General features: G+C 37.0%; 1 protein-coding gene across 1 annotated transcript; it reads right to left on the reverse strand.

Moving 5' to 3' along the window:
- Positions 1 to 13,896: 13,896 nt before the first annotated feature.
- Positions 13,897 to 16,289, reverse strand: PSI-P (photosystem I P subunit). Its single transcript, XM_078964982.1, has 6 exons — positions 15,998 to 16,289; positions 15,786 to 15,892; positions 15,564 to 15,650; positions 15,381 to 15,443; positions 15,245 to 15,282; positions 13,897 to 14,106 (listed from the first exon to the last, which is right to left on the reverse strand). Exons 1-6 carry the CDS (start codon positions 16,155 to 16,157, stop codon positions 14,049 to 14,051), a joined length of 513 nt encoding a protein of 170 aa, XP_078821108.1. The 5' UTR covers positions 16,158 to 16,289; the 3' UTR covers positions 13,897 to 14,048.
- Positions 16,290 to 17,540: the final 1,251 nt, after the last annotated feature.

Raw genomic sequence — 17,540 nt, forward strand, 5'->3', positions numbered from 1 at the left:
GGAGACTAAAGTGTTATTTTTACTAAGATTGAGCCTTAATTGTAAATTTTTGGCTTATTGGGCCAAGAGTGTTGTTTTTACAAAAAGTGGTCCTTCTAACACAATTTGGCAAATACTTGGTATAAAATGCACAAAACAACAACAAAACGGGTTAAACACGGTATTTACTTTTGTATTGGACCTGGAAATAATATACAAGTTTAGCGGACGTTAGTTGTCCCTTTACAAGTATATTGGATCTTGAAATACTCATTCACTTTTGTATTGGCCTGAAATATAATACACGTGTTTAGTGGGCTTTAGTATCCTTTTACATGCTTAGTGAGCCTTAGTGTCATTTTGCATGTTTAGTGGGCCTTAGTGTCCTTTTATATGTCTATTAGGCATGTAATTTACATTACATGTCATTTGGACCCTTGATGTCTATTTACATGTCAATGATTCCAAAAGTTTGTTTATTATGTAATTCCATATTCGCGTAAATTTTGGTAAAGACTCTAGTGAGAAATTTCGGTTGACAACTATTGAGTGTATGATCGTAGCCTGTTGTTATATCTAGAGTCTATGGGAGGGAGAGCGGGAGTTTGTGTATAGATCTATACGGGGGTGACACCCCACACCTGAGCTGTTCGCTACAGTTAGATTAGGCCAATCTAGGGTGACAAACTTTATCTTATGATTCTTCGGCGTTTATTAAACGTCACGTCAGGAAAAATTGTCATTATTATGAATGGTTATAGCGACTCACTTAGAGAATAACTTCATTAAAATTTTACGGAGTACTTCATCAATGTAACACGGTCTTTGGCGATTAAGACTACTTCATTCTTTATAATCAGAAAATATCGGATTTTCTGGAGAAACCATTTAACTAATCAATATGTTTTACTTATATCAGAAAATATAGGATTTTCTGGAATGTACTTTTTATACCTTAACACACATGCATTAATACAAGATCGAACACAATCTTCACAACTTATTTTTTTTAGAAAACATCGGATTTTCTGGTGTTACAAAACTATACAATACTGTTTACTCAAACATGCTTATGAACTCACCAACATTATATATGTTGACATTTTCAAATTAACTTGTATTCTCAGGAAACCATTAAACAGGTGGAATTCAAGAATTTGACAACTTCTTGTACTTGTTTTTCTATTATATACATTCTGTGTTGGCATGTAACTTATAACCCACTACTCGATGTAAGTAATGATGGCTGTAATTTTGAATGTATGATGATGGTGTTTGTTATGTTTCATTTATATACACTGTAATGATATTCCAAGATAAATTCACCCAACCTCCGAACGTTTCCGCCGTTCTGGTTTGGGGGTGTGACACTACTAAATGTCTGAGATACGAAAGATTGACTCGCCTTCGAGTTAAATAAAACCAATGAGTTCACTAAAAACATACCTAAGCACAGGTACAACAGATAAGTATAACACATATACAATAAATGAGATAAAGGATAGGAACATACCAGCAACCACATCCAGTGCTGCCCTAGCCTCCTTGGTTGTAAGATGGAAGGCGTTCCCCTGAGTTTCCGGAGGCTCCGCCTTAACTGGCCTCCCATCCCCAATCCTCAATTTAGCCGATGATGGAGCCTGCGCCGGCTCACTGTGAGATGTGAACAGTTGGTCTTCACATGACCAACCTGATGACAGTGATAACATATCCTCATATCTGATGCAGGGGCGGACTGGATATAGTCCCAAGCATAGTGCCCCTACTTGCCACACTTGTGGCACCCGCTACTCGCTCGACAAACTCCAGAATGACCCTTGCCGTACATTCCACAAGTGCGGCTTTGCTGCCCCCCGGTCCTAGAATCAACGGTCTTAGACCGCTTCGATGATTGCTGAGAATGTGCCGGGCCTACCACTGCTCCCTAAACTGTAGCTTAATCTTCAACTCATGCCACCAAGCGGCCTCGTGTAGCTGCAGAAGAGTATCACATCACTGGGTAGACACAAACTGTTGGATGTCGGTCTTGAGTGTGCTCAGATAACGAGTCATCTGATCCTGCTCGGAAGCAAAATATGGGCAGAACATCGCCCTCTTTGTGTATATACAGGTGATCTCCGTCACCGACTCCCCATCCAGTCTCAAACTCAAAACTCCTAAGCCAATAGTTCCTCCTCAACCCGTGGAATTTATCGGGCTCGAAACATATCCTTGAACTACTCCCAAGTAACAACAGCTCTCAGATCATCAGTGTATGACCCTGTAGTCAGTCTCCACTAGTCCTTGGCTCCAGACCTAAGTAGGTTCATAGCACACCTGACCTTCTGGTTAGTGGGACATGAGCAAGTAAAGAAACATCCATCCACATCGGAAACCCACCTCATAGCCTTGATGTGGTCCTGAGTCCCATCGAAAGTAGGGGTCTTCGTGTTATCGAAGTCCATATACTGAAAGCACCGAATGGCTGCTACTCCTCCTCCCGCCACTTTTATAGTTGTTGTAGCTGTAGTGGCAGCCGTCTCTGCAAGGGTTGCGTATCTGTCATCGAAGTACTCCATTATATTGGTCTTTATAGACCCAGAAAAACTTTGGAATTTGCCCCCGAACAACCTCGACCACCTCCTCGCGAATGATCTCCCTTACTCGATCCTCTGTGAACACTGGCCCCTCCTGTCCGATAACCTTAGGAGCTACTGGGGCTTCTTAATCACCCTGCCCTGATCCCGATCCGGATCCAGACACAAAACGCCTCGTAACCACCATACTAAAAATATAACAAGAAGATATCAAACAATCCGCATAAATAACTGGGAACCAACTCCCGACTAAACCCTAGGGGTTGTGACTTCCTTGCTACGCGTATGGGTCCTGTGCTTTCAGTAGTACGGGCCCATACTACCTTCCACACCTACCCATATTTTTCTCAAGTATAATCACAACACCCTAACAATATAATTGCATATGGTGGTCGCTCGACCTCACTCATCCATGAGACTTGCACCAACCCCTGCAACACCAGTGTATGATAACCATACATAACGTTGGACCCCATAGACTTTCGAATATCAGATCCTACCTTAAGCCCTAATCAATAAGAACAGAACATAAGGCCAAATCAAGCATTCTCAGGCTATAAGATCTTAATTATGTACAGTCGTGATACATATACAAGCAACTACAGTAATGATGTCAATCTCATATAAGGAAAACCCTAGGCTAGCAGGCATCATGTAATCAGAAAATTTCTTGAAAATCCCTAGCCTAGTACTAGCATGTTGTTCAAACATATCACATAATCAAATAACTGTATGGTATTTTGGGGTCTACTTACTGGCTCCAGCTGATCGTACACCCTACATCCTCCTTTACTTATTTTGAAAACCATTTAAAAATCATTTTGAAAAACTTTCCTTGATTTGAGACTGGATTCACATGGATGTTCCTCCAATTCACTCAAACCAAGGCTCTGATACCAACTTGTAACACCCATAAAAATCATTCTGAATTTAAACTTTTTCAAAATAATAAACATCAGAGTACCCCAATATCAAATCATGAAATCATAACAGCAGGAGGAGCGGTACGATCATGCCTTTGCCTTCCCGCGATCAATAGAAGTACCTAAAACAACAAATTGAAACTGTAAGCCCGAAAGCTTAGTGAGCTATCCCAAAAATATCATCCTCGTATAACCATAAGCATATCATATCAACAAATATAGATCAGCATGCATAATAAGCCTTCAGCCTGACTGGACCACCTAGCAGGCCTTCAGTCTATTTGGATCGCTCTTCGAGCCTTCGGCATGACTGGACCGCCTCGCAGGGCCTATAGCCTATCCAAACAGCTCGTCGGTCCTTTGGTTTTACTACCATACCCTTTTGGGTTAGTAGTCTATCCAGTCCGCCCTGGGTATGTTGGCCTTTAGCCCAAAGCAAGACTGCCTCAACCCATCCCAAATCAAAACAAACATGTGCACATAACTATCATACACTAGCATACATATATTGCAATCAAACCAATCTAACAGATCATATATCATAACAACATCCTATAACTAGGACACCAACTTAACCAGGTCCCTAAGCATAAACATAACCTCACCCTAACTACCAGGATGCAAACCAATAAACATATCATGCCATAACTGGATACAATCCATAAAGGGTCGGCCTTAGTGCCTTAGACCTTGTTGATATAGTGAGGATAACTCACCTCGCTAGTAGTGCTGAAATACTGTAAATCTTTGACTACTGTCTCACCGGGAATCCCAAAATATTACACAATAAAACCAAATTAATACCCAAAGTAACCTTCTTGACTAAATGTCGACACCATTCACTAAGTCCATTCTCTTTATTGGGCCAACCCCGAAATACCCAATCCTTGACTTGAAAGTCCACATTAAAGCCCATAATCGGCCCAATTTACCAAATTGGGCCCAACTTCCTAATTGGGCGTCACCCCATGATCCACTGTCACTACCAGACCCAAAATATATTATTTACAAAGTCCATCAAAGGCCCAATTCCATTTAGTCCATAAAAAACTCAACATCCAAAGCCCACTTGAGAAAGGACCAACATAGGACGTACGTGGGGTGTACTCCTCTGGTACGCGGGGCGTACTCGACCAGATGTTGACCACCATCGCGATGGTTGACCCAGTATGCTGGGCGTACTGGATTTACATTGGGCGTACTCAACGGTTTATTAAAACCTTATTAAGTGCTTAATGGCTTAAGCATTTAAGCCCAAACATCAGATCCAGAGACCTAACATGTGTAGGATCCATAAAGTGATGAACTTTATCACTTTGTACGTCCATAAAGTTCTTAATGCTTGGTCTTAATCCATTAAGATCTTATTTCTTCATGTATGGGACACATACAACTAATGAGACCTAGGGATGAGCAAAAGGACCGAACCGGCCGGAACCGGCTCGAACTGGGAACCGGCTTCGGCCAAAGTCAAGAACCGAACCGGCCCGGCGGTTCTACCGGTTCCGGTTCCACCGGTTTCTACCGGTTATTGTCGTGTCTTCAAATGTTGGAATCGGTCCTTGAAAAATAGCATCATATGGTTTCGGTTTTGGGCGGTTCTACTGGTTTTTGCCAGTTCTACCGGTTCCGGTTATATCGGTTTCGGTTCGTACCGGTTCCCGGTTCTAAAAATCCACAAAAATAACGTCCCGGTCCCGACCCGGCCGGTTCTATCGGGTTCCGGCCGGTTCCCCGGTCCATATGCTCATCCTTAATGAGACCTCATTTTTATCACTCAAGGTCCCTCCAAGAGTCTAGAAGGACAACCCTTTTCGTCCAAAACACAACATGCACCACCTTATGGATTTTGGGACAAGAAATGCTTCTAATAAAGTAATATGATGAGATCTAAGCATGTATGCATAAAGTTTGGAACTTTATACCTTCTGGAACTTCTTGATCACAAGTTAACTTCAGATCCACAAGCTTGATCTTCTTCTCCAACACTTTGATGCCATACCTTCCTCTTAAATCACTCAAGAACACACCAAATAAGCTTAAACACACAAAGGAAAGGCTAGGATTTGGGGAGGACGAATGTAATCTGTGGAGGCTGAGGTAAGGGAGGTGTGTTGCTCATCATGTTGCTTTTATAGGCCCCAAACCCTAAATATGAGGGTATTCACCCTAACATTAGTGCGCCTAAGGTACACAAGTGTACGCCCAATGTACTAAGGCGGATCTTAGTACGCTTAGCATACTCCTATGTACGCGCAACGTACTCCCTCTCGGCCCAAGTTTTCCAACTTGGCCCTTAAACTTATCTTGGCTCTTTACTTCTAACCCCAACGACTATAAATGACAAGGTAATGATAGAAGAAGGTTCAGGAATACTTGCCAAATCTTGGTATGTTACAATTTGTGAGTTATATCAAAGTTGAATTTCAAGATGACATTTACATGTGCTTTATCTAAAACTATCTCTTTGACTCTTACCGCCCATTCTATCTAAGATTACAATTAATTTTGTAAAAAAATCCACAAGTTCAAATTATTTTCATATTTTAAAATCACAACTTCAAAAAATATTCATTGTTTAAAACACATATTCACAGTTTAATACAATGATCCATACACCATGAAGAGTTAAATACAAACCATATAAACGTTTTTTTCTAACTACATACCATATGAATAAATGAATTATTAGGACCATTTTAAAACAAAAACAACAAACACAACAACACAATAATCATAATGATCATTGGCTAGTTTATGCACATAATATATATCAACATATACATAAAACAACATTTGTTCTTCTAAGACGACTTTAAATGACAATTGAAGCATGAAACATTTATCACATAAAAAAATAAAAATTATAAAGTTGTCATAGAAAATATGTATGAACTTATTTTTTTTTTTATAAAAAAACAAGCTGTCCATATTCTCCAAAAACTAAGATTTCAAAAAATCAAAAAATCTAACCAAACTAGTAAGGCGACTTTAATACTAATTGGTGGGTTTTAGTTCAAAATTTGTTTCATAAACTAGAAAGATATGGAAACAGAAGACTTAAAATTTTGAACATAACATAACATTTTATACCCACGAAGGATCTCCTTGCAATGTTTGGAAAGAAAACAAGCAACAAAGAGGCAGAAGTGTTAAACAACCTTTGTAGACTTTGAATCCTCAAGGGGATGCTTGGAAGTTGATGAGCAATGTGGAACCTTTGAGACACCAACAATGACTCAACTTGATGAAGATGCTAGTCCATAAACTCATAAGAACTCTTAAGCTTTAGTTCGTATGAAAATATGAACCAAAGAGAGTAAGGAAATGCAAGTAAACTTCAAGGCAAGAACAAAAGATGAGAGAGTCTCATCTCTCTTTCTCTATGTTACGTTATTCTTGTGTATCAAATCAAAGACCAAATGAAATCCTCAAGTCTTGTATTTATAGTATAAACATTACCCTACTTTTTGAATAAACTAACCAAAAGATCAAATCAAAGAGCCATTCTCTAATTTAAATAATCAAAAAGCCATACTCTTATTTAAATATTCAAAGAGTCATTCTCTCATTTAAATAATCAAAAAGCCATAATCTTCCTTTTTTGACTCTTATTTTATAAATAATAAAAGGAAGAAGGAAAAAGCTTTATATTTTATAAAACATGTTTATAAAACATAAACTGTAACTTTTTGGTAAAAGACAAAAGAATTTGTTTAGTCCAAAATGTTGTGCATGACTTATTAATTCATACCATATGAATTATATATAATGTTACTTGCTAATGAAAATTATTAATTTTCTAGAAATATATAATTTCCAATTTAATTATAAGAGTTTGTTGAGTATTTATTAAAATCAATTTCTAATACATAATCAATTGTATCGCGTTGTTGTTAGCGTGACCTATTTGTATCATATTTTAATTAGCAATATCACTTTAATATGTCTCTTGAGCATACTAGACCTTTCAGTATGTAGAGTCATTTGAAGTGTCTTATGTCTTATATCTTGTATCCTTAGTGAGTAGGAAGAATATCTGGTGAATTGTAGTTATAACCTCTATTTGAGAACTCTAAAATAAAGAATACTCTCGTCATACCCGTGGACGTAGGTCACCTTGACCGAAGCACGTAAATACTATATCTTTGTGTTCTTATAGTTTTTTTCTAGTTACCACATTACTTCCTAACAAGGTTCATCGGAACTTGGAAAGTGACATCATATTTGTTCTGATTATTGATAAGTATCCCCTGTTATTCCCTAACAATAACAGAATTTGCAGAAGCAAGTTATCCTATAATTATTGCGATTAATTGTTGACATTGAGTGGTAGTAAGGTTTGTGACTGCTTCATTGGCTTCAATTTTATTAGGCTAAGAATATGTGGAACTAGCATTAGCATGCGATTTGTTCTTGTAATTGTTGTGATATGGATTTGAATTCTGATTACAATGATAACTAAGTGGGAACCCATTTAACTTGTAACACTTATATATAGTATGATCGGTTTGTTTACAATGAGGAGAAATTGGTGATGATCGATTCTTTGCATTATAACGAGGCTTCTAATTAAGATTAACATCGTTGCTTTGCTCATGAAAAGTTATGGGTGATGAAGAAGTACTTATCTCATGTTGACGTTTTTCTTAAATTATCAAAGAGAAAATCTTATTAACAAAGGGAATAGAATCCTTGAGAAGGATTTGTCCTTGAATTTGAGTCTATTTATTATTTAGTACCATGAGAAATGTCATAGTGTGTTCAACTACTTTAGCTCCACGACATGTGTAAAGACCACAAGTACAATGCATACTAAAATTTGATAGTTCTTGTAACACCCCGTTCTTAAAGTATTTATGTATGAGTCCATGAGATTTATGAGAAAGGGTAATGTTGGTCCTTTTATGGGAAATGGGTTTTATCCGAGAAGGTTTCAGACTGGTGTGTGTTGATAGAAGCATAGGGCTTCTCGCCACCCTCGTGTGAATATAAAGTTTATCGGGACCAAGTTTAGAGTAGAGGAGTTACGACGTTTCGAAGGTGATATCAATTATAGGTCCTAAGGGGAAATTAGAAAAAGAGGTCCCATGCATGCCATGCATGCGTATTTGAATTTGACTGGGTACGCCCAGGGTAAGCTGGACATACGCCCAACGTAGTGAGGGAAAGAAACGCGGGTGATGGTCGAAGTATGCCCAGCATACTAAAGGTACGCCCAACGTACTCTCAGCCTTCCAAAACCCTAATTTTAAGGGAAGCCACTATATAAAGATCATAAAGGCTTCCTCCTTAGCCTCCATAAACACTCTCTTAACCTTAAGAACCCTAGATAGCTGTCCCACCACCATTGTTGGGTGTGTTTGGTCTTGGAAAGCTTATTTTGGTAAAAGAGAAGCTAGAAGAAGAAAGGAGAAGTTGTCAAAGAAGGAGAAGAATGATTGGAGCTTATAGATCTAGAAAGACATCATCCTTTGGAGCCTATTTGAGGTGTAAAGCTTCTTTCTTGACATTCATATTGTGTAGATCTATGTATTGTGAAGCTTTGACACCATTCTTGTCCCAAAAGTCCTCATCTTGTTGCATGTTTCGAAGTTGGTCAATATTATTTGTCCTTTCAGACCTTAGGAGAGGTCTTGAGTGAGAAAAATGAGGTCCCAAGGGCTGTAGTTGTTCCATGTGTGAGATAGGTTGGTCTTAATGGATTAAGACCATAGATTAAGAGCTTTATGGACGTCCCAGGTGATAATGTTCAAGACTTTATGGATCCTAGGCATATTTGGCCTAAGGATCTGAAGTTTGGGCTTAAGAGCTTAAGCCATTAAGAAGTTGTATGAATTTGTTGAGCCACAAGGTTACGCCCTGCGTAACCTATGAGTACGCCCTGCGTAGAGAGTAAGTGCCCCGATCCTTTTTCGAATCAATGTTGTACGCCCATCGTACTCCCCTTGTTGGATTTCCATTTTGGGCCTTAGAGTTTGGGCTGTTGGTTTATGGGCCATGACTGGAAATTTATGGATAGAGTATTTTGGGCCCAATTATTATTATGGACCTTGGATCTAGGCCCATTTGGTGGGGAGGGACCAATTTAGTAAATTGGGCCAATATTGGGCTTTGTAGAAGATTTGGACTTTAGCCTTGGCCCAATAAGTGGATGTATGTTTGGCCTAATGATTATTTTGTCATGATGGCTAGTTCAGGACTTTCGGTGAGTCGGTGATTCAGGAATCTGCTTCTTCAGTTCAGAGTTTCAGTAATCGCGAAGTGAGTTATCCTCACTATATCAACAGGGTCTAAGGCACCAAGGCCGGCTCTTTATTGGATTGGAATCCAGGTATCGTTGTTATGTTGTTTCCTTGTTATGTTTGCATCCAGATATTAGGATGGTATATGCTAGTGACCTGTTAGGTCGATACCCTGCTTAGAGTATGTTATGATACGTGATCTGCTAGATCGGTTTGATTGAATGTGAATTGTTACATGATTGTATGTTTATGTGCACATGGTTGTTGACTGGGGTTGGGTTGATGCGGGACCTGCTTTGTGCTTTAGGCCAACATACCCAGGGCAGACCAGTTATTCCGAAGGCCAAGCGAGCGGTCCAGATAGGCTGTAGGCCCCACGAGGGCGAACCAGACGTGCTGAGGCTCGGAAAGTGGACCAGGCTGACTGAAGGCCCGATGCGGGCGGACCATTCATACTGTAGACTCAGAGAGTGGACCAGGTAGGTTGAAGGCCCGGTGTGGGCGGACCAACCACACTGCAGACTCGAGGGACATAACTAGACTCGGAGGGTGGACCCGATGGACTGAAGGCCCGATACGGCGGACCAGTCACATAGTAGACCCGATATGCATGGTTGTTCTGTGATTTGTTATGATATAGCATGATATGTGTGTATGGTATATGTGGTTGGTATTTTGGGGGTATCTCACTAAGCTTTCGGGCTTACAGTTGTGGTTTAATGTTTTTCAGGTTCTTTAGGAGACCGTGGTAAGGCAAAGGCGTGATGGTAACGCTCCTCGTGTTTATGTTTATGTTATGGTTCTGGGAAGACTCTGATAATAATTGTATTGAAACCTTTTTGTAATAACATTATGAAAATGGGTTGTTTTTGAAAAGTTAAAATTTATTGAAAATTTATGGTCGTTACAGTTCTCCCCAAAGAACTTTAGGTTTAATGAAATAAGTGCTTACTAAATCATCACCTTGAATTATGTTCATAAGATCTCACTTGATTTGAAAGATGCGAGATCCATTACTTTTTAGAAATTTCTTATTTAATTCCTTCCATATACTAGAACCAGTTGTTAAGTAGATTACAGTAGATGTAATTTCTTTCTAAATTGAGTTTAGGATCCAAGAAATAATGATGTTATTGTTGCACTTCCATGACTTAAGATGTGTTGAATCAATAGTCGGAAGTCATACGATATCACCAGTAACAAAAAGTCAAGTTTATTTTTTCACCACGAGCATAATTATCACTAGTAAGGACTTGATTAACAAGAAACATAGCCGAATTATTAGAATGATGCAAGAAATAAGGATCATCAAAAGAGTCATTATTTGGATTAATAGCAGGTTGAACCATTGAGATCAGATCAAAGAACAAGCTTTGATGAAGAATATGTTGGGGTGTTGTTGGGCAGAGGGTCATGGGGAGTACCGAAGTGGTACTCAAGATAGCGGAGAGGATCCAACAGGTTCGGATAAGGCTTAAGACTGCTCAGATTCGACAAAAAAAAATGCCAACAAGCGTCGTTCGGACTTGGGGTTTCAGGTCGGGGATATGGTCCCCCTGAAGGTGTCACCTTGGAAAGGTGTCATCCGGTTGTAGCCCGGGTGAGCAAGGCGGCATATATGATGGATCTGCCAGCTGAGCTTAGCCAGATTCATAGTACTTTTCATGTCTCCCAGCTGCGGAAGTGCTTGGTAGACGACTCTGAAGTGGTGCATCTAGAGGATATTCAGGTAGATGACAGCCTGAACTACATTTAACGATCAATAGCTATCTTGGATAGGATGAAACCTTAAATTTGAGTGTTTGTACCCTATTTAAATAAGTTATAGGGTCTTCATGCCAGCCTCCATCACCCTCAGACCCTCGTCATGAAACCCTAATCGAATATTTAGTGTTTTTGAGCTTTTTGTGCCATTTGTGTGTCTTTGAAGCTTGAGAAGAAATAGGAAGCTTGGGGAGATCAAGAGAAAGTAAGTAGATGTAAAGGTTTTGGCACATTCCTAGCTTGTTTGAGGTATAAAGTTGATACCTTGACTATTCATTTATTAGATCTCTATTTAGGGCTATTTTCTACCTTTTCTAAGTCTTAGTGACGCCAAGTTCGGGTTTGTGTGTATCAATGGGGTTATACTTAAGCTCTTGAACCTTTCACAGTTCCCATGGCATAAAGGTGCCAAATTTATGGCCATGGGAGTTCCATGCACCTTGTAGACTTCATTTTTGGGTCTTTGAGCTTAACCCATGCGTAGACATAAAGCTCATGACTTTACGTGCTATATCGATCCTAGGGGTTAGATCTATGTTTTGGATGCATTAAGGTAGGCTGAAATCGACTAGATAGACTTGGACTTATGGGGACTCGGCGATTCCTTCATAGTACTCGACGAGTCGGGTCATGGTTCCCCAACCTTTTCTGTTTATGAGCAATCTAGTTAAGTCTAGAAGAAGAGGACTCAACAAGATGGACGTGAATATAGACTTGAAGATCAAAGAACTTGATGAGTTTATGGATGAAATCGGCGAGTTCAAGGAAATGTACCGACTGTATGAAGAAGAACTCGACGAGTTCAAGGAAGAACTCAAAGAATCTAGGACTAAACATTCCAACGTGCATGAAGTAAGACTCGACAAGTTCAAGGATGAACTCAACGAGTCATGAGCAAAATGTCCTAATTCTATATAAAGGAGAACTTGACGAGCAGGATCGAAGTTCCAAAGTTTTGTGGATTATGGAATTCGGTGAGTTGGTGGACCATCTCAGTGAGTTGAGTCAACTAGATGTTGACTTTGACAAAAAGTTGACTTTGACCAAGGTGTTGACCTTAACTTTGACTTTGACATGAGTTGACCTCTGAAAGGGTTAAAAGTATGAAATGGTAATTAAGGAAGGTTGTTATGTGTAGGTGTTTGAGAGGAGTTGATCCGAGCATCGAGGGCAATTCAGTTACTACACGAAAATGAAGTGAGTTACCATCCAGTAGAAGTGGGTCGAAGGCGCCAAGGCCCACCCACTAGTAAGAGTTATAGTAGGGATAATTGTCTTTGTGATAATTATCTGGTATTATGTTATCTGTTATGATTATGTGCTAGTAAGTTATGATGTTATGTGATAGGAGGGGTAGGAGACACCCCAATACCCATCGATAGGGCGGAAGGGGTATGCCAGAACCTAGATAAGTTAGGCAGTACATATCTTGTATGCTTATGCACTAGGATGGTATGTGGTAGATTAGGGGGTGAAATAGTCTCTAATACCGGTTGACATGACCGAAGGGGTAGGGCAGCACCCTAATATGCTAGGCAAGGTACTGGTCGACAGCACCGAAGGGGTAGGCCAGCAACCTGATATGCTAGGCAAAGTACTGGTCGACAGGACCAAACGGGTAGTTAGTACCCAGTTATGTTATGCAGTATGTGTTATGTATGGTATGTGGTATGATGAGGGAACTTACTAAGCTTTGTAGTTACAGTTTTAAGTTTTGTTTTCAGGCACCTCTTCATCGAAGACTAAGGAGCCGGTACGGTAGCAACGCATCACACACACACACAAGATTTTCGCATTACGAGATTCGTGGGATTGTACTCTCACATTATTACTATTTTCATGAGATGGTTTGAGACATGTGATTACGATTTTATGAAATAATGTGACATGATGATGTTTTCTTATAAATGTTTTTCTAAATCGTTATATCAAAATAAAATTTTTGGCCTTGAAACTTGGGATGTTACATAATAACTTTGGTAAAGTAACAAGATTTAACTACCAACAGAAAGTACAATGCTATTATAGGTAAAAATCGAACACACACACACACACACACACACACATATATATATATATATATATATATATATATATATATATATATATATATATATATATATATATATATATATATATATATATATATATATATATATTGCAACCAATTTATTTTTTTGATTCTTGATTTATCTAGAATATAATTTTAGTTTCTTTACGTATTGTAGAGTTTTTAACTTTTTAAAAATTTGAAATTTTGAACTTCTGATTTTTTTGTTGTATAGTATAAAGGTTGTTGATCAGGTAGTCTTGAAATATTCATTGTTTTTTGTTCGGTACAAGATAATCATGGTTAGAATAGCGACTTCCACAAATGGCAAGCATGGGAAAAATGAGACTGATCATTCATTAAATAGAATAAACGATGCAGATTATGAATTATATGGAAATATATGACTTCAAAAGATGTTCATCATTACATCGTTACTCTTGTTAAAATTTTATTTATGGAATAAAAGAAGAAGAAGATGAAGGGAAATATAGAGGTGTTGTATACATGTTCAACTGGTTCCAATAATGTCTTTGTATGTGCATTTAACCTTTTCAATTAATGCTTCCCTGAAAACCCAACAAAACCCAATGTAATGGCAAATATTATTTTAGGGTAACATTTTATTTTATATATATATATATATATATATATATATATATATATATATATATATATATATATATATATATATATATATATATATATATATATATATGTATGTATATATATAAAAGTTCAACATGAAACAATTTAAACCTTAGAACCAAGTAACCATTATATTTTCAAGTTTTATATCTTATTCTTTATCAAAAATAATCTAAAAATATCTAAATTCATAATCTTTTATCCTCTTTTCATTGATATCAAATTTTATGTACTTTTTTTTTTCTTTTTTAACCTATTTAGATTTATATTATGAATCTAGATTGTGAATTTGCAGAGATATAGATTTACAGTATGAATCTGTACAGATTGAATGTGTGAATTCATAGTATGAATCTCCAAATATTCAAAGTTTGAATTTAAATAGATCAGAAAAGTTTAAAAAAATTTATATCGATTTTGATATCGATGGAAAGAGGATTAAAAGTTATGAATATTTATTCTTTTAGTTTTTTTGATAATAAATAAACTCTAAAAATTGAGAAAATGTTAGTTCATTGGTTTTATGGTTTTAAATGATTCTTTGTTGAATATATATATATATATATATATATATATATATATATATATATATATATATATATATATATATATATATATAGTTTAGAATGAGAACAATCATATAATTAAGACTGCGAGAAAAAATATGGGCCACATTTTTTTTCTGTAAAACCCTCTCATGTACCGGCGCGACGTAAGAACTTAATATTCATACGTGAATATAGATCACCACCACCGCAACTAACGCAGCCACCACTAGACAACGTATTTAATTTTTTCGCAAAACCCTCCCGCATACCGACGGGAGTATATGATATTATCAAGTGATTATTCATGTATGAATACTAAGTTCATTCGTTGTGTCGGTATGTGAGATTGTTTTGTGGATATATATATATATATATATATATATATATATATATATATATATATATATATATATATATATATATATATATATATATATATATATATATATATATATATATATATATATATATATATATATATATATATATGAAGTATATGAATTATATATACCTATCTGGTTTAAAGACCAGGTTCTTGTAAGCAAACCACTGTAGGTACCCATGACAAAAATTTAGATGAGTTAGATTGAATAGAAATCATAATTTAAAAAAATAAAAACTTAAAGTTTATAATTAATTAAGCTTACTCCGGTACAACCGATTCCAACAAGCTCTAGAACTCCTGGAATTAATGGAAGCCGATCTATTGCCTGATCCAATAAACAATGCAACATTTACTCTAAAAATTAACATTCAGGTTCTGAGGTCTCATGAGGTTACTTGTTTTTTGTCCGAGTACCATGTATGAAAATTAGAGTGCATGTGCTCACCGAGATCATTCCTGCGGAGCCCCAAAGGAATACAACTCCGGCCACAGCAAGAGAACTCACTGCATACTTATCTTCAACTTTGTCCCACTATATGTAATTTCAAAGTAATTTTGATTTTGGAAGCGTTAGTTAATAGTAGGTTATATATGGTATATAGAGATCAGTATAATTGTAATTAATTATGGGAATGTATAAAAGGGAAAAAGAAATCCATATACGTACGGCCTCTTGGATTGGTTTAATGAGCTCTGGAAAGTCGGCTGAGACAGCCTCAGCAGGTGCTGCCTCTCCGGTGGCCATGGCAGCAACATTACGTGCTAACTTTCGACCTGATATTATATATATATACCAACTAAGTACATAATGTAATCTGTAAACAACTAAACTCTATGTTTTATGCGATGCCATACATAGTAAAAGAGAGTAGAACTAACAGTAGCCAGTTGCCTTCCAAGCACGGTTCTGCTGCTGGAGAGGTGGGGGTGCGAGAGACGGAAGCGTGACACATTGGGAGGATGCAGGGGCAGCTGGTGGTCGTGGAGGAGCCTTGCCGTCAATAATAGTGGTGGAAATCGAATGTGCTGTGGCTGCCATTTCCCTAAATAGATTCAGCCGGACCTTTTTACGTTGCAGAAACTAGCAGTGTTTAAGATCTTCTCACTGTTTGTTTGTTAATTCCAGACTCTTACCGAAGATGATGAAAGCAAAGAAGTTGGAATATTTTGCCACAACTTAAGCTTGGAGGAGATCCAGTTCCTTTGAAACGAATGGAATCGGAACGGACAGCCAACCATTTTTTTCATCATCTAGATAGCGCTGACGTGTTCCTTTGGATAGGATAGCCTAACTATTGAATTTCATGTAATAATGTTGTGGTTAAAATTAAAAATCCAAATGCAAAAACCTACGAATTGATTTGTGATTAAGTTTGCTGAATTGGTGCAAGGAAGTCATATTATATTGGGTTAAGTATTTTTTTAGTAAGAAAAGAAAATCGGATACTAATAGAATATTGAGATTTTGCTAGGGGAAGTCGTTATGGAAGTATTTTCGTTGTTAATCTGCAATGAATCGTGCTATGAAATGTTGTTGGTATTATGCTACCGATAGTTCTATGTAACAAAAATTCGTAGCAATTCTCCATCGATATTTGTTACCAAATCAATTTGCGTTGTACTGTTGCTGTGGAATTCATTATCGTGGTTACTATGCAACGGAGTTTGTGACGAAAACCAATTTCATAGTTGAATTGCTACCGAAGTACCATTCGTAGGTATTTGATAGGGAATTCTACTATGGAATATGATTTCGTTTGCTTGTTTTGCTATGGAACAAAACGCGTAGCTAATTTGTGACGACACTTGCTGGGATGTTGTATGCTTAATTAATATTCTTATAGTATAGATGAATTATTATTATGATCAATGGAATTTGTAAGATATGGTTTGAATGAAATGTTTTTGAATTGGTAATATGTGTCATAAACTAATGGCTAAAAAAATGTAAAAATGAATTATAAAGTAAATATTGTTAGCAAGCGAACTCGAACTTAAGCTTATGTTAGAAAAGGACGCAGTTAAGCGAGCTATGCTAATCAAGTTGTATATAATTTCTTGAAAATATAGTATATAATGAATAATTAACAACGAATTCATTCCAAACTTATTTTTTATTACATTAACTGGGCATGTTAAAGTATATAATATATGTAGATTATTTTCCTAAATAACGAATTAAATACAAACTTATTTTTAATTACATTAACTATACTTCATCACAAAAATAACATGGGTTTTACCTATACTTCATCCTACTCAAACCAACATAACAAACAAAAATGACTAAAATGCCCTTTTAACAGAATGATGTAAACACAAAACCAAAATAAAATTATACTAGTACTATACAACTTCATATAGAATACAATAAGAACACTAATATTCAATGTCTAATCTATTATCAACCATTAATATTTTT

Source organism: Lactuca saligna, chromosome 7 (genome assembly GCF_052625555.1).
Source record: "Lactuca saligna cultivar CGN05327 chromosome 7, ASM5262555v1, whole genome shotgun sequence".
Taxonomy (NCBI): Eukaryota; Viridiplantae; Streptophyta; class Magnoliopsida; order Asterales; family Asteraceae; genus Lactuca; species Lactuca saligna.

What these genes read in the sequence shown, in the direction of transcription:
- PSI-P (XM_078964982.1), bottom strand. Translation starts at nt 16,157, where the DNA reads ATGGCAGCCACAGCACATTCGATTTCCACCACTATTATTGACGGCAAG. An exon ending in TTGGAAGGCAACTGGCTACT is followed by an intron (nt 15,893 to 15,997) that starts GTTAGTTCTACT and finishes ATATAATATCAG; the next exon opens with GTCGAAAGTTAGCACGTAAT. An exon ending in GCTCCGCAGGAATGATCTCG is followed by an intron (nt 15,444 to 15,563) that starts GTGAGCACATGC and finishes TTATTGGATCAG; the next exon opens with GCAATAGATCGGCTTCCATT.